At 36.8% G+C, this 25,264-nt stretch overlaps 3 protein-coding genes across 17 annotated transcripts in view; 2 read left to right on the top strand and 1 right to left on the bottom strand.

Annotated features, from left to right (window-relative positions):
* The window catches only part of FoxP (forkhead box P), a 210,710-nt gene extending 197,680 nt beyond the window's left edge, over positions 1 to 13,030 (top strand). For 10 of the 13 annotated variants that reach the window (XM_043427806.1, XM_043427808.1, XM_043427805.1 and 7 more), the window contains 4 exons: positions 3,638 to 3,813; positions 7,511 to 7,586; positions 8,266 to 8,378; positions 8,703 to 13,030. In XM_043427806.1, coding sequence (XP_043283741.1) covers positions 3,638 to 3,813; positions 7,511 to 7,586; positions 8,266 to 8,378; positions 8,703 to 8,952 — 615 coding nt within the window. In that variant the 3' untranslated portion in view covers positions 8,953 to 13,030. Of the gene's footprint in view, positions 1 to 380; positions 512 to 3,637; positions 3,814 to 7,510; positions 7,587 to 8,265; positions 8,379 to 8,702 lie in introns of all 13 variants that reach the window. The other 3 variants (XM_043427801.1, XM_043427804.1, XM_043427802.1) reach the window with 3 other exon arrangements.
* A 2,019-nt stretch (positions 13,031 to 15,049) lies between these two features.
* On the top strand, positions 15,050 to 23,379 carry LOC122415582 (protein tyrosine phosphatase domain-containing protein 1-like). Of its 3 annotated transcripts, none has more exons than XM_043427816.1 (10): positions 15,050 to 15,246; positions 16,138 to 16,353; positions 16,478 to 16,674; positions 18,094 to 18,216; positions 20,430 to 20,719; positions 21,330 to 21,540; positions 21,632 to 21,748; positions 22,115 to 22,338; positions 22,435 to 22,768; positions 23,016 to 23,379. In XM_043427816.1, the coding sequence occupies exons 2-10, from the start codon at positions 16,139 to 16,141 to the stop codon at positions 23,195 to 23,197; spliced, it is 1,893 nt and encodes a 630-aa protein (XP_043283751.1). In that variant the 5' UTR covers positions 15,050 to 15,246; position 16,138; the 3' UTR covers positions 23,198 to 23,379. The 3 variants fall into 3 exon arrangements, with proteins under 3 accessions (XP_043283751.1, XP_043283749.1, XP_043283750.1); XM_043427814.1 differs by having other exon boundaries at positions 21,611 to 21,748; XM_043427815.1 differs by lacking the exon at positions 15,050 to 15,246 and adding an exon at positions 15,290 to 15,571 and having other exon boundaries at positions 21,611 to 21,748.
* A 16-nt stretch (positions 23,380 to 23,395) lies between these two features.
* On the bottom strand, positions 23,396 to 24,914 carry Bin1 (histone deacetylase complex subunit SAP18). Its single transcript, XM_043427817.1, has 4 exons — positions 24,745 to 24,914; positions 24,480 to 24,586; positions 24,002 to 24,196; positions 23,396 to 23,669 (listed from the first exon to the last, which is right to left on the bottom strand). Exons 1-4 carry the CDS (start codon positions 24,814 to 24,816, stop codon positions 23,576 to 23,578), a joined length of 468 nt encoding a protein of 155 aa, XP_043283752.1. The 5' UTR covers positions 24,817 to 24,914; the 3' UTR covers positions 23,396 to 23,575.
* Between the last annotated feature and the right edge of the window lie 350 nt (positions 24,915 to 25,264).

Below are 25,264 nucleotides of genomic sequence, written 5' to 3'. Positions count from 1 at the left end.
CCGGGAGTACTTTTTTCAGAATGGTCAATAATTGAACGCACATTTAAATGGAAAAATTGAGTATTTCGAAGAACCTTGACACTCACAAAATAATCCACATTGACAGAAAAATAATGAGCACACACACACATACACACACACACACACGCACACACGCGACACAAACGGAAAAATCGTCGGTCCCAAGGATCGCAGACGACATCATCGACGACTGACGAGAGAAAAACGTTTTAAAAATACGAAAAAAAAAAAAAAAAAAAAAAAACCGAAAAACGAAAAGACATGAGAAAAACTACTAACAGCCCGACCGTCAAGCCGTGATTGAGTTGGCTTCGTTCGTTTTTGCGTTGCTTATTTAGTCTGTGTATTATTTTGTATAGAACGCAGTGCGACACAACCTGTCTCTCCACAAATGTTTCATGCGAGTCGAAAACGTGAAAGGGGCCGTATGGACAGTGGACGAAGTGGAGTTTTACAGGAGACGTCCTCAACGCGCTTGCAGCACGACTGGGTACGTTACCCCCCGAACACGCGCGTCTCTATCGTTTTTTTCCTCTATTTCTTCTAATTTTACCTACACGATTAACACGCCAATATATAAATATATATTTATTATCACAAATATATATATTTATGTATATTCATGCTTCAATTTACATTTTTAAATCTTTCTATATCTATTTACGTCTATATTTATGCCACTTTTGTATATTCCTATTTCTACTTCTCTTATTTTCTCTCTCTCTCTCTCTCTCTCTCACTCTCTCTCTCTCTACTCTCTTTCAATCTTTATCCATATCGACAGTCGTACCCGAACAGTTTCGTCAACATCACGCATTTCTCTTCTGAACACCCAAACACACACACACAATGACACACCTAATATCTTCGAAAGCAAAATAATTGTCGTAGATCGTTTTTGACCTTTTCTTACTCTTTTTAATATATTCCATTATCATATATTTATATCTCTATATTTCTTTCGTGTATATTATAATAATCGTAATTACATGTATATATTTAATGTTTCCGATGAATAAGACGTTTTAACGATTCGTAGGTAGCCCTCCCCCCCCCCCCCCTCTGGCCCCACGCTCCACGCCACCTCTGCTCCACTTATTTGCATAATGACATTTCACTTACGTGTTTTACAGTGTGTATTTATTCCACACCTTGCAATTTTTTCCAAAAATTTTCGTTTCACATAATTGTTATTATCATTAGGTATTTATACGTCAAGTATATTAAATGATTGCCTTACAATATATTTCAACATGTCTCTCTCTCTCTCTCTCTCTCTCTCTGTATATGAATTTTCGTGTTTATTGGTGGCTATTTTAATTTTGTGTTAGTACAATGTTATTTATCATCGTCATCGTTCGTCGTCTTCATATCTGTGAGATACCAGCTACGCAAGCACGTGGCCATATTATTGTTATTCGTCGGTTGCCCCCCCCCCCGCCCCCCGCCCCCCGCCACGCGCCCACGCAGCTGCCCTCGAACTCCACACGAAGCTGAAGAAAAAATGCATTTTATTGGAGAATTCGTTGTCTTATAGAATTTTTGCATTTTCATACACACCAAAGTTTAACGTCTTATCGTGTATGCACGTGCAATTCACAATTCTCATTGTTTAGAAAGCCGGCCCCGTGTTTCCCCCGACAACGCCTCCGAAATGCCTTTGCCACTATATTTTCTCTATTTCTCTTCTTCTCTTTCATACTTCTATTTTAAATACTATTTATATATAAATGTACATACACACTCAAACTTTGAACTCGTACCTTTTATATTCGCCTATATTTATACTCTCTTCTAGTATCGATAAATATAATGTTTAAATCGTATTTTCTACCTACTACTCTATATACGTCGCTTGTGTTGTGTCCGTTTTTGTGTGTTCGTCGAGGCTCCGGACACTGGCGGAGTGAACCGTAACGGCTGAGATTAAAGAATTATTAAAAAACCTTCCGTCCTCCCGGAGGCTCGTTCCTTTCGCTCCGCGAGTTTCCGTGGTCGTCGTCAAAGTGTCGTTTAGTGTGCGCGTGAGACCGAACTTACCGAATTTTGCCCATTCCCCGTATTGACATGAGCGTGCGAATGTGTTTCGTGTGAATTAGTGCGCGAGTGTGAAATTTTTCCAAGAGTATGATTGAGCCAGGGGGGAATTAACGTAGAAACGCTCTCACCTATTTCTCTTTCTCTACATAAAAGTATACTTTTTAAAATTTTTTGTGTACGTGCGGTGAATGCGAGCGATCGAGAAGCGAGCGACTGAGGAAAGCAAAAGTAGCAAAAGATTCGAGCGTCGCGTGCGTGCGGTGCGTATGCGCGCACGCGCGTTGTGTGTGTGTGTGTGTGCGTGCGTGCGTGTGTGTGTGCGTGTGTGCTTAACAAGCATGCGGGCTTTGCAGCGACTAACGAGAGAGAGGAGATCGCGATACAAATGACTAAAGAACAGAACGGGACAAGTTAACAAACGAAAAGAAAAAACAGACGCATCTCGCAATGGGGATAAAGAGGGCCCGGAGCAAAATATCGAGGCTGCGTAGCGTCGTTTCTTTTCTCGATATTATCGAGGATATTAGCAATAAAAAAAAAACCTTGAGGTCTTTCAAATAAACACGACGATCAACGAGAGTCCCCAGGGGTGCATCTCTGCACGAGAAATCAACGTGTGAGACCTTTCGATCGACGAGATTCACCGGTTTCTTTGTGAATACCTTTTTTTCTGCTTTTTTTTTTTACTCTCTTCTGTCCCAAATAATTACCAAAGGGAATGACGAATGAAACTTTTACGGATTGATAATAAAATATGTGTGTTGCACGTCTCAGGTAGTGTAAAAAAAACAAAAAAAAATGAAATGAAAAAAAAAAACAATACCAAGTTTTGCAACGAAGTACCAAAGCCACTGATCTTTTTTTTCTATTATTGTCGTCTCTTCTCTGAATATTAATCCATACTACCCGTCACTTCTTTACGATTCTCTCTGTATAGTAATGGTGTTGTGTTCATTCGATTTTTTTACTACAACATTTTCATTAATATATATTATATATATATCCCTGTCTCTTTCATATATTCAATATTTTCTACACATATATCATCACTATTTACTACTTTACCACAACCATTTGTTACGCATTTTCGGGCGTAAGCCAAACGAAACGAAAGTATATTTGTTTCGGTGGCGGTTCATGCGGCCCCCGTCGTGTGCAGATGGACGGAACAGCAACAGGAGAAAAAGAGAGAGGCACAAAACAAATAAAAAAATAATTTAAAAAAAATTTAAAAAAAAAAAAACAAAAGTCAATAACGAAATGAAAGTATAAAATGAAGAAAAAAAAATTCATTTGCCAAATACGAGACGCGTGAGTGATCGGCGATGAAGAATCGTCGCGAATAATATCGTAAAGTTCGATCGAAAGGAAAAGAAGAAGAAAAAAAAAAAAACGTTACCACCGAAAGCGAGCTTAGCGGAGATCGACGTCGGTTTATCGAACGAAAATAATCGAAAAGAAAAGAACAACTGGAAAAAGAAAACGAAAAACAGAAAAAAAAAAATCAATCGAACGTTTTTTGACTCTTTTTTACTCTCTTTTCTCTATTTCTTGGTGGTCTTGTCTGTGTATACAGAACGCGATCCGCACCAATCTATCATTGCACAAGTGTTTTGTGCGCTTTGAGGACGACTTTGGGTCATTCTGGATGGTGGACGACGCCGAGTTCATAAAGCGGCGGCATCTTTCCCGCGGCCGTCCCAGGAAATTTGACCCAACCCCATCACCCACTCCACCCCACCTCTCCGCACAGTAAGCACTACCACTTTTTAGAATTCTGGCTGGCTGGCTGACGCGAGACTCTCCTAAGATCCGTGATTCTCATGTACACCGTTTCAAGTGTACACTTTCATTATTGTATTTTCGGAAGAAAATATTTTTTTCAAATACTTAAAAATCACAGATTTAACAATAATTCGAAGAAAGAACAAAGGAATAACAACGTTTAGGATTTTTCCTCGAACTCACGAATCACAAGGAACGAATCGCTTAGTCGTTGTCTACAACGCTGAACATACGAGCCACACTTGCTGACAACTCGAAGTAATTTAATCGGTGAAATTCGAGTCTTTGCCATTGCTGTTCATCCTTGGTACCTTCTATTCCGTTTTATACAATCGTGGGAAATATTTTCTTTTGCCATGGATTTCATCATCGTTTTACTCTTATTCGAATGATTTTTTTTTTTTTTTTTTTTTTTTATTTCTATTGGACAGCAATCGATAGCTGGAACTTTTCATAAAAATTAATCTCATTCGAGTTTTTTGGTCTTTTTTTTATCGAAATTTTACTTTTCTCAATATAATTAAACTTCGTTCCACCATAACGGAATTTATTGACTTCTTCAGTTCACGTAACAAGGACGAACGCAACTGAATAAAAAAAAAATAAAAAAAAATAAAAAAAAAACACGTTCCATCGACCCCTGAGTATTTTTCAAAATTCAAGTACCTTTGGGAACACCTTTCGATTGAAATATCAAACGCTACCGTGCAGCAAAGTGTCGCTCACCGCGGTTCATCCCCAATTCCAAAAAAGAAAACGCCCTTTAAGAAAGAAAAAAGGATTTGCTCCACGCATAATGCCTGCCTCGATCGCCTCGTAGATTTCCGAACCCAATCACCAATATTTTTTTTTTTTTGTAGAAGTATTTACGATGTGCGAGAAATATTCATGCTTGCCATTAAAGCGAAAAGAAAAAAAAATAGTCGATTTATCCAACATAAAGGAAAGCGTTAATATCCTCGTAGTGGCCGATTGGTACTCTTAGAATGTACTTTCGCTTTCGGTTAAGATTTTTTTCTCCCTCAACCCTCGACACCCAGAACCGCAATTTCCGTCCTTCTCTGCTGGAATAAAAAGAAAAATATTGATAGAAAAATGGCTCTTGTAAGATCGAACTTTAAAAACTTGTTTAATTTATATTTTTCTTTTCGGATTATCGGATTCCGAATTCTTTCTTGTGCATCCTTTCTATCGTATTTTTTAAGGTGATCTATCCCACTAGAGCAAAAAAACCGTAACGAACGGTCGGAATAAAAAATTCTCTTGGAATAAAAAAAAAAAAAAAATTATGTTCGCTGCAATTCGTACGACGGAAGTGAAATTTTTATGTTTTTTTATCAAACAATCGAATTCGGTCGTCAAATTCTTTCGCGCTTAACATTCCATCAGTAAAATCAAAAGTCTTTTCATTCCCGGTAATAAGAAAAAATATCTTGTCCGTTTGGGAGCTCCAGTGACGCTAGATTCTCTCCGAAAAACAGTCACGAGGTAGATCGCCTGCAGCAGAAAATTACAAAGAAATTAAAAAATCCTACTTGACGCTTGGAAGCGATGAAAATGCGCTGCACGTGATAAGGCATCCCCTGCAAATAGCCCAGCAACAGGACGATTGTAAATACGTATTAGAGATCGGGTTAACAGAAAGCATGGGAAAAACAAAAATAATGAGGAAAAAATGAATTTTTTTGAATAATTTACAAAGTAAGAGAAGCAGAGCGTCCTGACCCCTCGATCCCCTCGAACTCGCCGAGCTTACGTGGTGCTTACACGTCGTGCTTATGTGGTGGCGCTGTTTTATTATTGTTTTCCTTGAGTTAATCACTGTCTTGTCATAGCAATGTGTGACTGAGTTAAGTTTTATTTCCTTGGAACGAAAGAGCCCGATGCACACCCACCGAACCTCTCAAGCTCCCATTTAATAATTTTCTCATCGAATTATTTACGAGTGTTATTTTCCGATCGACGAAGTTGAATTTTTTCTCTTCATTTCATTCGTTTATTTTCAACGCGTATTTTCAGTTCTCTAAAATCCGTTGACACGGTTGTTTTTCTATTTGGTTCTTGGCTCTCAGATTGCTTATGTTTTTGTGATTTTCCCCACTGTGCGAATGTGTCGATCGAGCGAATGATCGCGTTTTGAGGCTAATTGCGCATGAGTTTAATGTCTTATGTGTGGTGTCGTTACGTTAATATATATGAGAATAAAGAAAAGTCGGATTTTTTCATCTGGAGAATCGACGAGACTTCTCCATTGCTGTTCCATCGACGTTTGTCTCACTCAGGTACCCGAACAATCCAATTTATCTTTGGGTAGTCGATATTTTTTAGTAGGTTTTTCAACTCTCATTGTTACTTCATTTTTTACCTTCTCGTTATAAATTAATTTCAACGATTTAAATATAAAAAATCGATCATTTTGGAGTGGAAATATGAATATTTTCCAAAATGCTTGATTATAATAATTGTTTCAATAAAATTTATGTAACTGCGATGAAAATATTGTTGCAGTTATGTGACGTACGAATAATTATGACACAACTTTTCATCTCATTATGTGTGTTTATTCGATCCAACACTTTTTAATACACTTTTTAAAATCTTTTTAACTCTCTTTCACTGTTTTCAACATATTTTATTCCTCGCTTGCACGGACGCTCGATATCACTTGATAAACGTACCCAGGAAATGTTTTATTCCTCGCATGAAATTTTGACCGGTCCTCCGACGAGCGACAATCTGAAATAAAGTCGGTTGACTCGTGCGTCGGAGAGTCGGAAAACTCTTCGTTGAAATTCCGTTGAAACTCGAATTTTTACGAAGAGTGAGAAAAAGCTCGGACTCGTTTTACACCAATGGAATTGGAAAAAACTGTGATCGTCGACAGGTGGGTAGCAGGTGATCCGAGGACGTTGTATAAGTGATATCACACGTTTTAAAAACGTTATTCGAACAACAACGTCACTGATCGATCAATTCGTTGTTCATGCAGTTTCGTTGTTTTTACGAGACGATTTATTTAAACGGGAGTGTCCATTAGTAGATTTTTTCAATCTTTTCATCTAAACTCGATCAGTGAGCAATGTTCTTGGTTGGATTTTCCTCCCATGGTGTAACGACGCCTTGGTAAGGGTTTTTTACAATCTCTTTTCGTATATCTTTCCATTTTTTTCTCTAACTTTTTCACTTTTACATATAAGTAGAATATTTGTAAATTTTTGTACTTCGTCGTTTTTACATCTATTCTTCTCTCTCTCTCTCTCTCTCTCTCTCTCTCTCTTCTTTTTACACTCTTTTTTCTCTCTATCTACAATTTTTTATCTTTCTTCTTACTATAATTCTTCTCATCCTCTTACATGTACTTTACTATTAATTATACGCTCCAGTACACAAATCGTTATTTTAATAATATGTATTTATATATATATATATTCTTTCTAATCTTTCTCCTTCCCCTGTCTATATCTTTCTGACGAAAATACTTTCTTCTCTATCATCTGTACATATATGTATTACATGTAATTTTCAACCGTCTATAATAACCGATTTTTCAGGGAACACATTTTTTCAACAGTAACTTTTTCATATTTATTATTATACTTATAAATCCGTCGATCGTTGTCATTTCGTCGCTTTCTCATTCTCGTTTTTCTGTCCATTCGAACAGGGGTGTGCCATCGAAGAGTCCCACGCTGACACACAGTCCGACGATGTACGGTGATGCTCTCAATGCCAATCTCCAGGTACCTATCAAATTCGTCTCGTTCAAGTGTCTCATCTAACATTCGAATTAACACTGCATTTCAAGGTCATGACGTTGCATAAAATTAGAATTTGAAGTGTTTGAGTTTTTTTTTAATTTTTCATTCGAGTAATTTTTTGAAAAAACTTAAAAATGAAAAAAAAAATACTTCGGGGAAGACTTTTCGAAAATGTGCTCTCGAGTTGGCTGAGTTGAAGTTTGCCTCGAATGTCAGTAAATCCATAAACAGTTGCACAAAATTTCCAATCACAACACCGTGACTTTGACGAAAAAAGGTCTTAAATTGTCCTTTCTTAATATTTTCAAAAATTACATTTATAACTTTTTTCTTTAAGAGTTTTCCAAAAAAAATGTATTCCATCACCATTCTGAGATCGAACTGTTTGATTTTTGGAATTCATTAGTAATTAGCTTCTTATGAATAATTTTTTTGAAAAAAAAATACTTTTTTCTGTCTTCATTTTGTGGCTCAACTCTGAGTTTTGAATTTCTTGAAAAAATTTGTGAAAATAAATATTCATTGGAAGCCCTCGGTTCAATTAGTACACAAATATCAATTATGCTGTGATATTTAAGTCAACAAAGTTCGAATACAGTAAAATCTAACGGAGGAAAAAATTCGTGACGTTTTGATAACTAATCATCTAATGCAATTTGAGTATTTCCAGGCTGCGCTTGGTGAGTCGAACATGGGATTTCTTAATAATTCGATGTGCACCTCGACCGCCACGAGTCCCGACAAGGAGCACGGTCTACCTCACAACGACTTGATGTAATTATTCGTGTCTTTATTTCTATTACGAATTTATTTAAAAATAACCCAATGAATAACCGAGCCCGTAAAAGTTTTTTTACTGAATTTTTACAACAAAATTTCTTGATTTATGGTTAATCGCTAAAAAACTGAACAACAAAACGAAACTAATTGAAGGAAATTCTTATGATCCACTATACGAAATTTTGTGGAGAAGAGCCTTGAAAATTTTCTAGATAAAGTCAAAATATTTATCGAGGCGTTTATCTCGAATCGTTAAAAAATCAGATGATTTAATAAGAAAAATTTTAAAAATAACAATATCCAATGGTTTGTTCGTAGGTCTCACCTGGATGAACCTGGTGTCCACATAAAACAAGAAGGTCAAAGTCCTGAGGGCGGTAAATTATCGAGATTAATAAAGCGTGAGATGGTAGATGCGCCGATGGATCACGAGCACGAGGACGAGGCAGTTGACGACAGAGAGTATCCGGACAGCCACGGTCAGGATTCGGGCCAAGACGAGGATATGGCCGAGGATTTGTCGATGGCGCCGGACATAATGAGTGCGGATGATCAGATCGAGGCGTAGTAAGACAACGAAGTTGGTCTCGTTGGGTTATTCAAAAACGAGGATTAAAATGAAGAGCGAAGAAAAAACGAAGAGAAACGAATCGAAGAAATGGGGAAATCCGTTTTGACAGTGCAATGAACGAGATGAGGAGGAGCGTCACGAAGAAAGAAAAGAGAAGGAACAAGTGGTACGAGGCGTAAGAAAACGAAGATAAAAAATCATCTCACTCACCATATCCAAACCGCAACTTTGTGAGCGGTTGCAAAGACTTTGAAAAGCTTATATAACAATTAGAAATGAAAAAAAACCTTATGTTTAAGGAAGCGAGAGAGAGAGATGAGCGCGAAAATTTAAGCGTCGGAGTGCCAGAGTTTAAGTATGTCAAAAAGTGAGAAAGAATGTGAGATTTGAGAATAAGAGTTCGAGGCAAATAATTCGTGAAAAAGAATTAGTTGAATAAACGTTAAGAAATAAAAGTAGAAACGCCAACGGAAACGCTAATCGGTCACGTCAATATCGTAGGTTGACTTGTGACCGCTTAGCAAATCCATCGATCCATATCTTTATCCCAAGTAATTCAATGAAAATACGAAAATAACAAAAAAAAAAGAAAAAAAGGATTCAATGAGAGGAACGTTATGCGACAGGACGGGGAGAAAATAAATGATTTAATGATAACAACGATTTTTTATTGTTTTCCCGTTTTTGCGGCAATTTCAATTTTTCCTTGTATATTTCGTACGATTTTATGTATACAATAATATATATAGACATTAACGGACTATCGATAATTATACATATGTGTTATATAAATAATTTATATTATTATTATTATTATTATTATATATATATAAATATATATAGCCCTACGAGATTGTAATCCCTCTCGTTGTATTACCAAATACTTTCAGACCCTGCAAAATTTGACTCACCCCGAATGTTCAATCCCTCTCTATATACATATTAAAAGGAACGAAAAAGTATTTTTTTTTTTTTTTTCATTGCATTTCCGAGCAAGTAAATTTTTACTTTGGCCGAGCATCGAGAATTTCAGTTGATCTGGCGAAATAAATTGACTCGGAGAATTTATGGTTTTTGATGCGCCGTCGAAATATCTCGTAAAACGAAAAATTTGTAGGAATTAGAATATAATTGAATGGGAGAATGAAAAGTGAGCTGAAGATATGAGAATGGGAATAAAAATTTATCGATTATCACTGGGGATATGCCCAGTGAAGCGTTAGACAATTTTAAATGTTTCATAAAAATTTTGAAAATTTTTGTTTTTTTCGTAACGATGCTCCGAGCCCTTGTCAACCCCCGTATTATGATATACGAAAGAGTAAGAAACGAAGAAGCACGCTGTAGATAATAATGATAATAACGAAGAGAGCGTAAATCGTAGTCAGAAATGATTCCGTTCGAGTTTTCAGTCTGGCGTATTTGTCTTTTTAGAAATTGTAAACGGAAGTAATGGGAGATGAAATGTCGGCTGGAAATTTAACGAAGCAGGTGAATCTTGTGGACGAGAAGAAGGGAAGAAATAGAAATGAGAGAAAAAGAAAGAGGAGAGGAGAAAGGAGGAAAATAGTGATGATACTCGATCGGTCAAGTCGATAATAAAATTGCCCGATTGGGCCGAATGAATTTAGTAGAATATACATTATTAGTAATATGAATTTACGATTGTTCGTTTAACGGGCCACGTGAACGTCGAAGGGAGAGAAAGAAAAAGAGAAAAAAGAAAATAAGTGAAAAGAGAACAAGTGAGAAAACAGGTGACAGTTACCGAGTGTGAATGGGAAAACGAATTATCGACAGAAAATGGTTGAACGAGGCTGAATGTGTTTGTACGTATATTGAAATTTTTCAGTGCGATGAAAATAAAGAAATTCGATGCTCGCGGCAATGGAGACAAAAACTGTGGTCAATCTGGCAAATTCGAGTTATTATAACGACATATTTTTTTAAATCATCCGATCAATCGATCAAGAATAGTTAATTATATTAATTGATCACTGTTTTTCTTTGTACCAAATAAAATCATTTAGCATTTTTTTCCCTTCAGAATATTTTTTCTCTGTTGATTCGTAATTGTATGGACCGATTCAATTTTTTCGAGTATTTTAATGTTTGTTAAAAATTCGTCATATCCTGAGACAAAAAATATTTTTTTTTGAATTCCTGACCATTTTAATCGTCAAATCTAGAAATTTTGATAAAATTATCCAATTTTCAAAAAGAAGTGACTGATTTCTCGTGAAGTATTGCTTTACTCATTTTTCGAAACGTCCCAAAATCGAGCCAAAACTGCGAATACGAAATCTTCGGATTAGCGTCTGTATAGCATTTAGCGTTTGTCCCAAAGCAGTAGTTTCGTATGCATTCTTACTCGAATCGAAAAATATTGAAGACGAGAAGAAAATGAGGGAAAAACACAGGAAGTAAAATTTGTAAATTGTGCGTGAGCGGTGTAAAAAACGAAGTTGTGAGAGAGAGAGAGAAAGTGAGAGAAAACATTGAAGCGCTTGATGTCGTTAGATCGGTTAAGATCGCGGAAAACCCCTAAAAAATAACAAAAATCCAGTGTCGTGAAATTAGAACGAAAAAAACAATGGAAAAAATCGTCGTGTACAAAACTGCTTGAGAAATTCGAAAATTTTTATCGACTAAACTTTCGAGTGACTAACCACTAATTACATTATTTCCGATCCAGCAACTATTTCACGTCACTGGAAAAAGAACTGAATTTCATTGAGATAACACAATCGAACGCATTTCATTGAATGCGGACACTGACCGATCCGAGATCACACGTCGAAACAAAGAAAACCATTACACATTGCTATAAATAAACGGAAAATTTCAACTTACAAAATAAGCTGATGCTATCAACTCAACTAAATAAATTACTGTGTATGCATATATATATATATTATACATATATATACATATATATACGTATATCGGGATATAACGATTAGATGGCAGTTCCGTCGTCCATTATTCGGGGCCCTTTATCCCTCGTTCAATAAATTTCCAAACAAAAGTATCCAGAACGAAAAACAGTTTAATTTACAAATTTCATTTTGTCGAGTCGACAAGTTTTTCCAAACTTTTTTCCCGAAAACTTTTTGAGAGAAGTCTACGAAGAAAAAAAAATTCGCAGTGAATATATTTGAAGTTAATTAGCTTTATTCCGGAAATTAGAGAATGAAATAGTTGGAGGAATTAGTTAATTTTTTAAATAAATTTGATAATACGATAAAAGGAATCTAATCGCTATGAAAAATAAGTTTGAGTCGTCACATTTTTGTCAGATGTTTCGTCAACGAAGGATAAACTGAAAAATTCTTTTGAATAAAACGCGATATATATATATATATGTGTGTGTATATCTCGTGACGAGGCAAAGTCGCCGCGCATTTATACGTCCCACACAAAGGGCCCGCACTCGTCCCAGAGCCAGGATCCAAATTAAAATAAAACTTATCGTTAAATAATAAAAGAAAATGGAAGGATTGAAATGCTGAAGAGAGTTTTCAGAACTGATTGAATATCAACGTCGGGAATACGATTATTCGACGATGAAATATTTAACCGAGATGACGAATTGTCAAAAAAAAAAAATAAAACATTTTCAATGGCACGGAATTTTCGTCGATTTTTTTCAATTTTTCATCTTTGTTTTCACGAAGAGAGAAAAAATAATAATTTCGATGCAAGCCTGCTGAATAAAATCTGTTGTTGATGTAATTATTTGCGCTTCGTTTGATCGAGAAATTCGAGAGAAAAAATGAGTCTCACTTCGATTGAAAAGCCCCTGAACAAAATGCTGTTTTTGAATTTTGAGTTTTCGTCACTCCCCGTGCCATTCGATTCGCGTTTCCCACTGTAACGTACTATCGCTATCTCTTAAGTCTATGTATTGTGTATAATGAACTAAGGACTTGATATAACTTATGATAGAAAACTCTCCTGTACATAGTTGAAGTAAAGAGAAAAAACGAAGCGAAGAGAAGTGAGAAGGAATGATGGAAAAAAGGAGGAAGTGGCATTAGGAATTTATCGAATACACGAACATTTGTGAACGAGATACGAGCTTTTTTCTGTTTTTTTATCATTTTCTAACGTTGTGCTTTGCTCTCGTGTTACCTGCATGTCTAATCGGATCTTATTCTAGTGGACAGACCCTTCGATCCCAACGACCGTTACGTTTTTATCGTGTATAGTTGATTCAATGAAGAAAAAACATTTATAAAGAAACGATGTTTTCATTATTTGCTAAATGAACGACAGAAACACCATAATTTTTCGAGTATTGATCACTCGCTGAAGAGGAATTTACGATTCAGAGCTCGAGCGACGAAGTGAGGAAGCAATGCATCGATTAACACGAGTGAGCCTTTTTTCGTCGATCTACGATGTCTCTTTGGAAGAAGAAACGGAAAGTTGAGAAGAAGAAAGTAGCGTCGACTCTTCATTGGCCCATGACACCAAATTGCACGGGCGCCAGATCCGCCGCAGACGTTGAAACTCATTTTTTGTTCCTGATTCATTTCAATGTTCATGTGATTTCCGGTCAAAAAAATAAGAAAACGTGTCAGACCATATCAACTAGTTGGAACTCAGGCGATGAACAGTTAGACGAAGTTGATAGTGCCAAAATGATGATAATAAAGAAAAACAATGATCGCTCGATCGTTTAAATTTGATGTTTTTCTTGTCGGGAATCTTTGGCTCCGAGTTTTTCTTTAACTTCGACTTCGCTTTATTCACTTTCACGTGCAACGATTTATTTTCTTATGAACTCGGAAGAATGACGCCGAGTTTTCTTTCAGCATGAACGGTTTCTCAGAATATGTTCAATTATGCAGTGTCCTCTTCGTTTTTTTTCATGATGAACCAACCAGCATATGACCAAGTGGCATTTTAGAAGAATTTGGATAAGAAAAATTTGTGTGGAGCGAAAAAAATTTCCGGAAAAGTAAACGAAAAGAAATTTTTAACTCAAAAATATTACATTTTTAACAGATCCAATTCCTTAATCTGAATTTCATTGAATTTAGAATTATTTTTCGAGTGTTGAACATATGAAAATCGACTCGACAGTCGGTCACGTGGATTACTCGCGTTCCATCGATTTCCAGCCTCGTATGTTTTATCCCGGGGGGAAATATGCGTTGGGAATGTTGGCCGCGAGCTTCACAACTGCATTTTATCGCCAAAGGGGAGAAACAAAATGTAGAAAGCGGAATAATCGAAGCGCCAACTTCCGGTGAATAATAACAAATGAGATCAAAAACTCCGTTGCCACCACAACGAATCGTGCCCGCATCACTCAACATACCTTCCTACGATAAGGGCACAATCCGGGGAAAGAAAACATCGCAACGGAACGTCGATAAAAAAACGGGAAAATTCCTGATAAGAATTCACTAGGAATTGAGGAAAGTTAAACCCGCGAGAATTCAACGTGATTTTTTATTTATTTTCATACGCTCAACAACGAAGCAGCTTTAAATTTTTCTTTTTTTTAGTTTATTAATTTTGATTTTCATGTATGTAAATTCGAACTTTTAATTTTAATGAATGGATTCATCATATTTATTATTATTTGTCACAGCGTTATTGGTACTCGGAGGAATAAAAATTCTTTGCTCTAGAAATCTCAACTTTCTTGACTCGGTAGTTTCTTCGAAACTGTCGAAATTGTGCGATTTAACGAAAAAAAAAAATGAAAATACTCCATCCGGCAAGAGTTCAGCTCGAATACACAAAGTAATGTGACAGTCACAAATCGTAAGGGGAAGAAGAAAACGGGGAAAAACGTTCTATCAAGGATCTCGCGTTGACAGGGATAAATTTCTCGTTGCCTGCTGTCGCAGAAAAGATTGCATGAGAATGAAAAAGAACATCATGGATTTATAAAATTGACTCGGCACTGCGATGATGCACGAGAAAACATTTAAAGAGACGGACGTCACGCGATGCCACGCGGGTGAATTCCTGATTTTACTACACCGCGTTGTATTTTTAGTGTTTTCTTTTTTTCTCCACTCTCTTTGCATCGATCATTCTATTCCAGCAGAGCCCATCGCCGTGCCTGGCAGGACTCAGTCCGTCTCGTTGTTTTGCCAACGAAACAACTTCGCTCTCGCGCTTCATTCGCTCGGAAACACCACGAATTACGAACTGCGACCTCCCTGCGAAAAATCAACAAACTCCACCGTGATTTTTCATTGCAACAGAGCGAATATCGTTTCGTCGGGTGATGCGATGGATTACGGTCACAAAAATCTTTCATTAAAAGTGAGTTTCGAGTCGAAGAAGACTTGAAACGAGCCGTTAAAAAATAGTGATGGATCGAGACATCCTGAAGTTTTTGTGTTTGAAAAACCTCCATTGATGTGCACAAAATGTCACTGTCCATATTATCGCGATGTCCTGGACGTCACAAGGAGCGAATATAAACTTTTTTTGAGTTCTGTTATTAGCGAGTTCGAGTACAATTGTAACTTACAGGTGATTCGTGAAAAAGCTTTAAGGAAGATTCTGCTTTAGGAAGTCAAAAAATCGATTGTTTTCGGGAATGTTTTTAGGATAGACCGGAATAACTCACCAAAGCGAACTTTTGGTATAGTTTCAAGAATATTTAAAAAGTACAAAAACATTTTTTTAATGTAAGAAATTTTCACAGCACGTTCAAGTAATATTCTTCTTCTGTAGAAGCGTTTTTTTTTCAAACTCTCTAAAAATATGGATTTTTGCAATGTTTTCGGGTTTTTTTAGGTTCATATGAAAGGAAAAGATATGAAAATGGAAAGAGTAATTGAAATTTTTGTTGCAGACAATAATTACGATCTCCACGTTGTTCGCAACTGAGAAACTTTGTCAGTCAGACTTTGCTCGTATAAACCATGTACAAACTAGTATTTCTCTTGAATACATTCGGTTTTTCATATTCCGAATGTACAGAACGTCTGCGGGACGCTGCCTGCTGACCAAAAAATGTTCCCAAGCACGGTTGCCTTGATGGTCCGAGCTCGAACCAATTTTTTTCGTTTTTTATCCAATATTTCTACGTTCTCTAAAATCATCCATCTAAGCGTGTAAAGAAAATTTCAAAAGAAGAAGCTCGACTCGTTTTAGAACGATTGTAATAAAAATATTAAAAGAAAATGGTGAATTGCTTTGGCGCAGAATGGATGTGAGCTCGCTGGTACCAGCGGGACTTCAGCCTGGTTTAGATCTCTGCGTAGTGCCTGCTGGGTACAATAAATTATCGGAGAATCTTCGTAAGTTGACGCCAATTGCGATACAATGCGCTATTTTTTGCGGGGGTTCGAGGTGCAAGTACGAGAATCCAAAAGCTTGGCGTCCGGTACACATGGCGATTCAGGACATTTTTTCCCACTGGTGAGCCGAGTATTTAACGTTAAATTTAATTTTTCTAATTGATTGTCGGAGACGCTGCTCATTCGAAAAAATGTGGGAAAAACAAACGAGTGACGACGCGATTCGCTGATATTGTTTTGTCCAGGGTGACCGACGATGTCCTGGCGATGGCACGACCCAGCACCGCACAACTGATCAAGAAAAACGTCATCGAACAGTTCAAGAACTGGAGCATAAAGACTATTGTAAATCTACAGACGCCGGGTGAACATGCCAGTTGCGGGGGAAATCTTGAGGAAAGTGGCTTCACTTACGAGCCCAATCACTTCATGAAAAACGGAAGTGAGTTACTCGAAATCGAAGCTCCGGCTATTTGGCTTCGCAGTTTCGAACTGTCTTCATTAATAAACTGAAATTTCATTATTTCGTCTTTTCACGATGCGCGAAATTGATTATTCGAGGGTGCACAAAGTTCCCCAAATTTCCATTCGAAGCAAAGATCCACGCGAATCATGAAAATTCTTTAAGTTTCAACCCTTTGGCTTTGCAAATTCGTACCAACGAATCGAATTTTCCTTTCGAGATCCTCGCAAAGCCCAAATTTTTGTTCCTACGAAACCACAGATCTCTGTTCCCTTCTAATTTTATTGGCGAACGATCACGAAGGAAAGTTTTGGAGCTCGATGATAAATTTCGATAAATTGAAATTGGATTGCAGCCAAAGATACGAGTTCGCGACGAAAGAACTGATGCGAGCAGTTCGAAAAACCGCAAAAAATACACTTTTCATGCATTCTGATCGAAGCTCCAATCTCACCGATTCCCCCGAGTCGTATCCATTCGTAAAAACTTTTAGTCAAAAGTATATGAAACAAGAAGAAACTCATTTCCCTTCCGTTTGACGTCTGCGTCTCCGCAATAGTCAAGGTTCAGTTTCGACCTTGCTCGAAAAGCCTCCAAAGGATGAGGTCGATAAGGAGAAAACGGTGCTATCTCGTCCTCGAATGTACCCTAAATGCAAAGCTTCCTCCTTCTCTCTTTCTCCTGGTCTTCCTCCATTCTGGCCTCCCACACCATGCACCAGGATCGAAGAACAAGTTTTAGTTGGAAACATGCGATCCTGTTAGATACGCTATGTCTATACATCCAAAACAAATTCCTCCCCTCCCGTCCATTTCCTCCGTAAAGTGACGTGTGCTCGCGAATTGTCCCTGCGAAAGTAATTGGCAAGCCTCGACTCCGCAACCAACCTACATTCCTCGAGTTTCACCCCGACGCGTTCTACCTTTATCGTACTCCTTCCTCATTTGAACCTGACACTTCAACCCTCAATTTTAAAAGTTTCAATTATTCAACGATCTCTTCAAAAACAAACCTCGAAACTGATGAAAAAACTTTGTCGAAATTGTTTGATAATTCAAAAAGACATTCAAAATGCAGAAGCCACTGCAGTCGATTCATTTTAAAAATTCAACTCAGATTTGATAATATTTTATTATTTATTTAATTCAAAATTAACTAGTAGAATAATACTTCAATTTTTCATGTTACATTCTATTTTTTATCATTATTTTAACTTGTTTAACGTTTTTTGAGATAAAAAATAAAAATTTAATATCAAATTCAGTATAAAAATTGCAAAAAACTTGGTAAACGATTGAATTAATTGTACAAAAAGCTGAAAAAGAAACACTGAGTATCGTTAAATGAAATGGCTGGAAAATCGGGTCAAATCGCAGTTAAATTTTTTCTCATCTACAGTTTATTACTACAATTTCGCATGGAAAGATTACGGAGATGCTACGATGAGCAAACTTCTGGACATGGTCAAGGTCGTGGCTTTTGCAGTGCAAGAAGGTCGTGTGGCAATCCATTGTCACGCAGGTAAAAGAAAAAGTAAAAGTAACAACTGTTTAGAAAGTGTAATTTTTCCCCTGAGTAAAACGAGCCAAAGGAACGTTCGTTGTCGGGGCTACTTCACAACGGTTCGATAATCGATCATAAATTACTGGTTCGATCGTTCGACGATTGTGTCAAGCACTCGCGGGGAATAGCATAATAATGTAGCCCAACGAGGAATATTGCAACGCGAGTTTAACTTTAGTTAATTTAAGGTAACCCCTGTACTGCATGCTAGTCTCACATTTTCACAGGTATTTTTCAAAGATTTTATTGCACCACGTCTCATTTTGTTCCTCAACTGATCCTCTACGAATTCGCCACGTAGATTTTCCTTTAAACTCATACCTTCAGAAAATCATTTCTTTTCAAAACTTTTTCATTCATCAGAATGAAAAGCGTTTTTTTAATATTTTTACATCTTAATAAGATATGCTGTAATACAAATCTACTAACAATACGTTTAATCGATACGTTAAACTTGATCTAAAAGCGTTTTGAAAATTTAGTACTTATTTGACTAGCATGCAGTACAGGAGTTACCTCAAGGCAAGCCAGTAAAACAAATTGGCCGGAAGTTGAGGCGTTTTGTCAAAGACGTTAAATAAGAGCGTAATATCGACCGTTTCAGCAAACACGTGTATATAAATTAACGGTTATACTGTGCACGGAAATTATAGTTGCAACAAAGTATATGCAGATAAAATACGCGCTACGCTAGCTTTGAGAAAAATAAAAAAAAATGAAGTGAACGATAGAAAGGAAAACGATGTTTGCATTTCATCTCGTTCGTACAATTACAGCGATTCAAATGTCACAGAATAAACAGGATTTTCTCACTAATCGTACGAATTAACTGTTCATCAGATAATCTGGTCGAATGAGATTCGAATAGCCAACAAATTTAAAAAAAAAGCTCCACCAAAACGTTCGTGGGGCTCTGACAGAAGCCAGCACATAATGAAACTTACAGCATCATTTTTTAGGCTACGATTTTCTAACTGGCCTTTCAGATCTTATCTCCCAAAAACTACGCAGTACGGCTCTTACCGTTTTATCGAAAAAGAGAAAACTCAAAAGTTGATTCGTCGCTTCGAGATCAACGAATTCCAGGGTCACGGGCATTCTGATTGAGATTTGGAGCGAATCTCAAATCCATGAGATTCGTGCGATGAAAAAAATATGATATAATTGGTAGATCGAATATGCATGAGGTTTGGACGATGTTCATGTACGTACAGTGATACGAATTAGACGTGAGAACATAACGGGAGGCGAGCACGCTCTTGAGGAATAGAAAATGCACAATAAAACTGGCAATTGAACAAATGACTGGGTAGCTGATCATGCAATGTTTCAACACAGAAATATGTTTCGATAAGAAACAAGAGGAAGAGCGTAAGATTTGAAAATCGAAACGACACGGTGTGACGATGCTTCGTTTTCCGGAATAATCAATATTTATTGAGCCTACGGAAGTTCTCGTCATCGCGATGATCAAGAAAAAGTGTTTGATTCGATTTACTTTGCTTTTTTTTTCATAAAAAATGATATCGATTTACGGGAATCAAGTGAAAGGCATCGAACGAAAGGCTTTATCAATTATTAATTCTCCAGAACCTGCTATTCGGGACGTTCCTTATTTCCCGGACAATTTATAAATTCAGAGATCATTAGGAAGCAAACACTTCGGGGACGTGCATTACCGAAGCTATTTTCGTACTGACACTTTCATGTTTATCTTCGTGGACACCGAGCAAACTTTCAATCCAATTTCCACCAGAAACGTGGATACGAAGCCTCCTTAATTGTTGATCGTGTCGTTTTGAGGCTCCGCATTCAGATACGAGGGTAGATAAAACACGTAAAAGGAATGACGAGCCGTTTGCGATGGGACGAATCATTCGGTTTTGTCCACTTATGATAATTGGTCTGAGCATGCATTATTCAGTTTTATGGAACTTGATGAGTCACGCTGAAGTTCGAAAATGAGTAGGAATAGAATGAAAAAGCTCTGAAGAGCATTAGAGGGTTCTAGAGGCCTCTCTCTCTCTCCCTCCAGTGGAAACTTGACAGTCAATTAAATTGCTACTGGCTCAAATTTTTAATTTGAATGAGAAATTATTCATGCGAGAAATCTTTCGTCGTATTTTTCACGGTTTTTGAAGCATCGGTTTAATTTTGTAATTTATAAACAGGTCTGGGAAGAACTGGAGTTCTCATTGCTTGCTACCTCATTTACAGTCTCAGAGTTAGGGCCAGTGACGCTATACGTTTTGTGCGCATGAAGAGGCCAGGTGCGATACAAACGCGAGGGCAAATACAATGCATCCAAGAATTCGAACATTTTATACTTCCGCAAATGATCGTTTACCCAATGGCCGCGAATATCGACAAACGTCAACCCGTCAGTCTTCAATCTTATCTCAGGCGACAATCAAACGCCCTGCACGGCTACGAGCAACGTACATTCAAACATATTCCCAAGGTACTGTAGCATTGCAACGCTTTCGTTAACTATACTCAATTTTCCCCAGCTAAGACCTTCAGCATCGACGTATTTTCTTTCCGTATTCATCCCACCCAGTTTTTAGTCATCGATGCTCAATTGATTTACACTGCATTAAAATATTCATAATTACGAAAGAATTGTGTGTCCTTCAACATTCCTCGTTTTAAAGTTGAATCGATTCTGATATCAAATTTTCGAAAATTCTTCTATTTTATAACTGCGAAAGCTACCAGTTTTTGTTTCCTTGCATTTGAATTTGTTGTCGATTTGTCGTCATCGATTTTATCAACATTTCTTTTACGATTATTGGCTCTCTGCTTGGCCACCGAGAAATTGTTTTTTAAATAAAAATATAATCATCAACTTCTCGTCAGATTTTTGACATAATCGAGCACTGGCCTTGAACTATCTCGCAGATAAATGTTGGTGTACTCAGCAAAATACACACGTAAGGTCATCTTCCACACGCGAAATGCTCGAAACAAAACGCCTCACCCTTTCTGTCTAATCATAAACTGAACGATCAACACTATTTGACTGTTTAAGACCATGAAACTTGGAACAATTCGTGTTAATTGTTTCGCAGATCGTTTTCGTGATATGCGAGAGGATTCTCAAACTGTGCGACTGTCACGACGACAATTCTCCTGCAGACATCAAATTCCAGCCCGGAAATATTCCGTTCACGCGGAAATTCATTGCGAACGTTCTGGAAAGGCTCCATTTGAAGGGGAGCAATATGAGGCACTCGTATTCCTGGGCTGAATCGCTCTCAGACTCATCCCTCGATTGTTCTGGTAATCATTTTGTATTTTTTTTTTTTTTTTTTTCATTTGAACGACTCAAGTTCTTGCCCTTCTCCCTAAGGCTCCGTTGCTTCTTCTGCAGCTTCAAAAATAGGCGCGGAAAGTAATTCGTCCCGAGATACTTCCGAGGACATCCGAAGGCTCGAAGACGTTTTCTGTGCTTCACCCGAATCGCCTTCCTGCTCGACGAGCTATCCCGGTGAGGTCGCCATCCATCAACGTCTCTGAATTTCATTTTCTTTGCTCTTCGATCCCCAATCCTTTGAATTTTTATTCAATTCATTAGATTTATTACGTAGTGATTTATAATCAACTGGAAAAGAGAAGAAAATTTGCATGAAAAGTGAAAAATTAATGCATCAAATGCTCACGAAAATTTTGATAAAAAAAATTTTCATTAGTCACGACCATACAGAACCGTTGGTTGGAAATTTCGTTGGCAGTAATTTCATTTTGTTTTTTTTTTTCTAAAACTCTACAATTTCTTAGTATTAGCTCTCATGAGCTAATTTTTATTGGTCTTCGAGGTTTTATCAAGGTAGTATTTTAAATGAAATTTTGACAGCCCTGGACGACACCTTCGTTGACGAAGTCCTTGGCGACGGAATCACTGGTCAGGAAATATACGAAAACGGTTGTTACAAAGAAATACAATCGCAGCTGAACCTCAAAGTTGCTGCACGAAAGAATCATTGCGACGTGCTCAACGTTGAAGAGGCCATCAAAGCATTGCTATGCGATCATGAAACTTTGCCTGAAGAATCGAAAAAAAGACTACAAAAATATCAGGTACATTTAGAAAATTTCTGTTACAATTGATTCGTCATAAAAAAATTGTAGATGAAAATGGAAAAAAATTTTTATTTGATTTCATATGGTGACCAGGTCGATTTGAATAACAAATCTTCAACGTGGCAAAGACTCGATATGGAACGAGATCTGCGAGTTTTATCGGGTTTGCTTTTCGACTGGCTTGAGACTTTAAAAAGGCCAGTTTTGGACGTTGATGCGTTGAGCCAGATTGTCATAAGAGGCTCAAAACCCAGACATTGTCTTCAAAAATTGGAAGCCTCAAATCGATATCTTCTAGAATATTTACTTCGATTTGTGTCACGTCTAAGGCCAATGACAATGGATATGCAGGCTCTGATTATTAAAAGAATCACTGCTTCCCTCACTCACCAGAGAGTTTGGATCAAAAATACCCTCTTGCCATCAGGTTAAAGAATCTTCAGTTCGTTATTCGCTGTCACATTTATCGAAGCATTTTCAATGACTAAAAATTATTTGAACAAAATTCATTGGAAATTTTTAATAAGTTCGAGAAATTCACTTCAGATTTTCTTCATTATTTTGAACTATTCAATATTTTTTCTCAAAAGGAATTTTCAGACTGATTTTGAAATTAGAATTATAGGAGAAATCCCAATGGATTTTATCATTTTGTTCATATTATGATTATTCAGGCAAGGATGACTTCCAAAAACTTCGAAACGGTACGGCTGGTAAGATCAGAGATTTTTTCACTCTCCTGATGAGTCTGATCGAAGAGATAAACACGCAAGATCTCGATGAATCTTGGCCCAGATCGCGATGGGAAGTCGCGCATCGCTTGCGCGAGCTCGAAGTTACCGCGGAAAAAGAATAGAGTTTCAGATTTTATTTTTCGCTTCGAAACTGTAAAAACAAATGTTCATTCGTTATTTTATCGAAATTATGTAAAAAATCAATCAGTATAACGAAGTTTATAATAGAGTACTGTGAAATTTGAACGAGTCATATATATTGTAATAAATCTTCACCCATTATATAAATACATGAAATTTTATTCCAGCCGAATCCTTCATTTGAATTTCATATCAATAGTAATTTTATTCCTTCGACTGTGATTTCGTTTTTTTTACAGTTTTATTTGACAAAATCAATTTTCAACGTATTTTAAGTGTTTTTCCGTTTAATTTCATTCGCATCCATAATTACAAATACATAGAAAATTGATGTTCTTTATGAACCTACATTAATACAATTAATATTGTCTGAGTCCACCTCGTCGTATAGCCGGTTGCATCATTCGGTTTGGTGGGGTTATGGAAATATCCAAATAGTCACCAATTGTGAATCTTCAATAGAATTAAAAAACTCAATTAGTTCAATTCGGAGATAGTTGGAATTTAACATTCCGTTATTAAAAGTCCAATCATTTTGATCTGTGATTATGTGTCAGGCGTTTGTGAGGTAGATGGAAACCAGCTTTTTAGCTAATTCTCCCAAACCCATAAAAGTAATAGAGTATTTTGATTAATTGTACACCAAAATTCTACTGTGTCCAGAAAAGATATTTTTTGTATTTGCTTTCAGATAAATAATAATTTCGTATTGGAATATCAGACACGATCGATTTTTGGAGCTCTATGTATAAAACAAAATTCAAAGCGTCATAATCAATATTTACCTGGCTTGAGAAAGCGTCTTGTTATCATCTGCTCCTTTTTGTCCTGAACACGTGACACCAATTTCTCGCATTCTATACCCAGCGTTTCTCAATTCTGGCGTTACCAAAGAAAAGTCAAAGTACGTTCCTTTGTTGCGAGCATCAGGATTTACTTCTTTGACAAGGCCTGTTATTTCCCTGAGGGTTGCATCCATCCTGTAATAAGTTAGCAAAGGTTCATGTACAAACTTGAAAATTATTGTTTGAAAAAAAATGCCATTCATTTACTCAATAATCAATCATATTTTTTAAATGAATATTCGTTGATTTTCTTCTATCGTTTTGCAATAATTTTGATGGGATAATATACACAAAGCAATTTTTCAATAATATTACTCTCCTGTTTATTTAATAACTATCATTATTTATTTTTTTAGACAGAAGACAGAAGTGAAATTAGAACAAGTATACAATGAGTGAAAACAATAAGCTCATTTACCATGTATAAATTTGGAGTTCATTGGAAGGAACGTTTCCCCTGCTATAATCCATGATGTTGTGGTGACGACCAGTATTACAAAAAACACGAAGCAGAAGAGGGCACGTCTACAGAAACATTTTTTAAATATTAATTATCAAATAACAACTTGAGTCGTACATTGCAACGATGACTTTTGAGGTTATATCAACCGTGATGCTGTCACTGTGTATGGAGCGGATAAACAACTTTGGCCCCATGGATAATTTAGGATAAAATTAAATACCTTTTCTCTGTCTACAGGCTTTTCTGGTAATTGTTTTTCGTCCACAACCATTGATTCTAACACGGAAGTCATTTTTTCAAGTAATTAAAGCGTTTGTTGGGTATGTCAACAATTTTTCAACTTGCGTATTACGTGCGTGCTGCTGCAGCAATTTTTAGAGGTTTTGTTCTGTACGTTCTGCAGTAGGAGTTTGTCCTGCAGCGCCAATCGTCGGCAGTGACAAATTTCTAAAGCACCTCATCACTTCCCGGATGATCAGTTAGAGAGCAGTACTTACTCTAAAATGTCGACAACTATACCCAGATCTGTGAAACATGTTTCGAACCCATCGTGAGAGGTCATTTTTTGATTTTCGAACCTTGGCATTTTTTCATAGTCTATTGCCTTCAAAAATTTGGTTTTTTTTCGGTCATCACAACTTTGTCTCATTCGACTCAGAATCGTGTGAAACATGTTTCGAACCCATCGTTGGACGTCATTTTTTGATTTTTGAAGTTTTCGAAAATTTTCAAAATTTTCG

The sequence above is a fragment of the Venturia canescens genome, chromosome 9 (assembly GCF_019457755.1).
Source record: "Venturia canescens isolate UGA chromosome 9, ASM1945775v1, whole genome shotgun sequence".
In the NCBI taxonomy this organism is placed as follows: domain Eukaryota; kingdom Metazoa; phylum Arthropoda; class Insecta; order Hymenoptera; family Ichneumonidae; genus Venturia; species Venturia canescens.
This window is presented reverse-complemented; position numbering and strand designations above follow the sequence as displayed.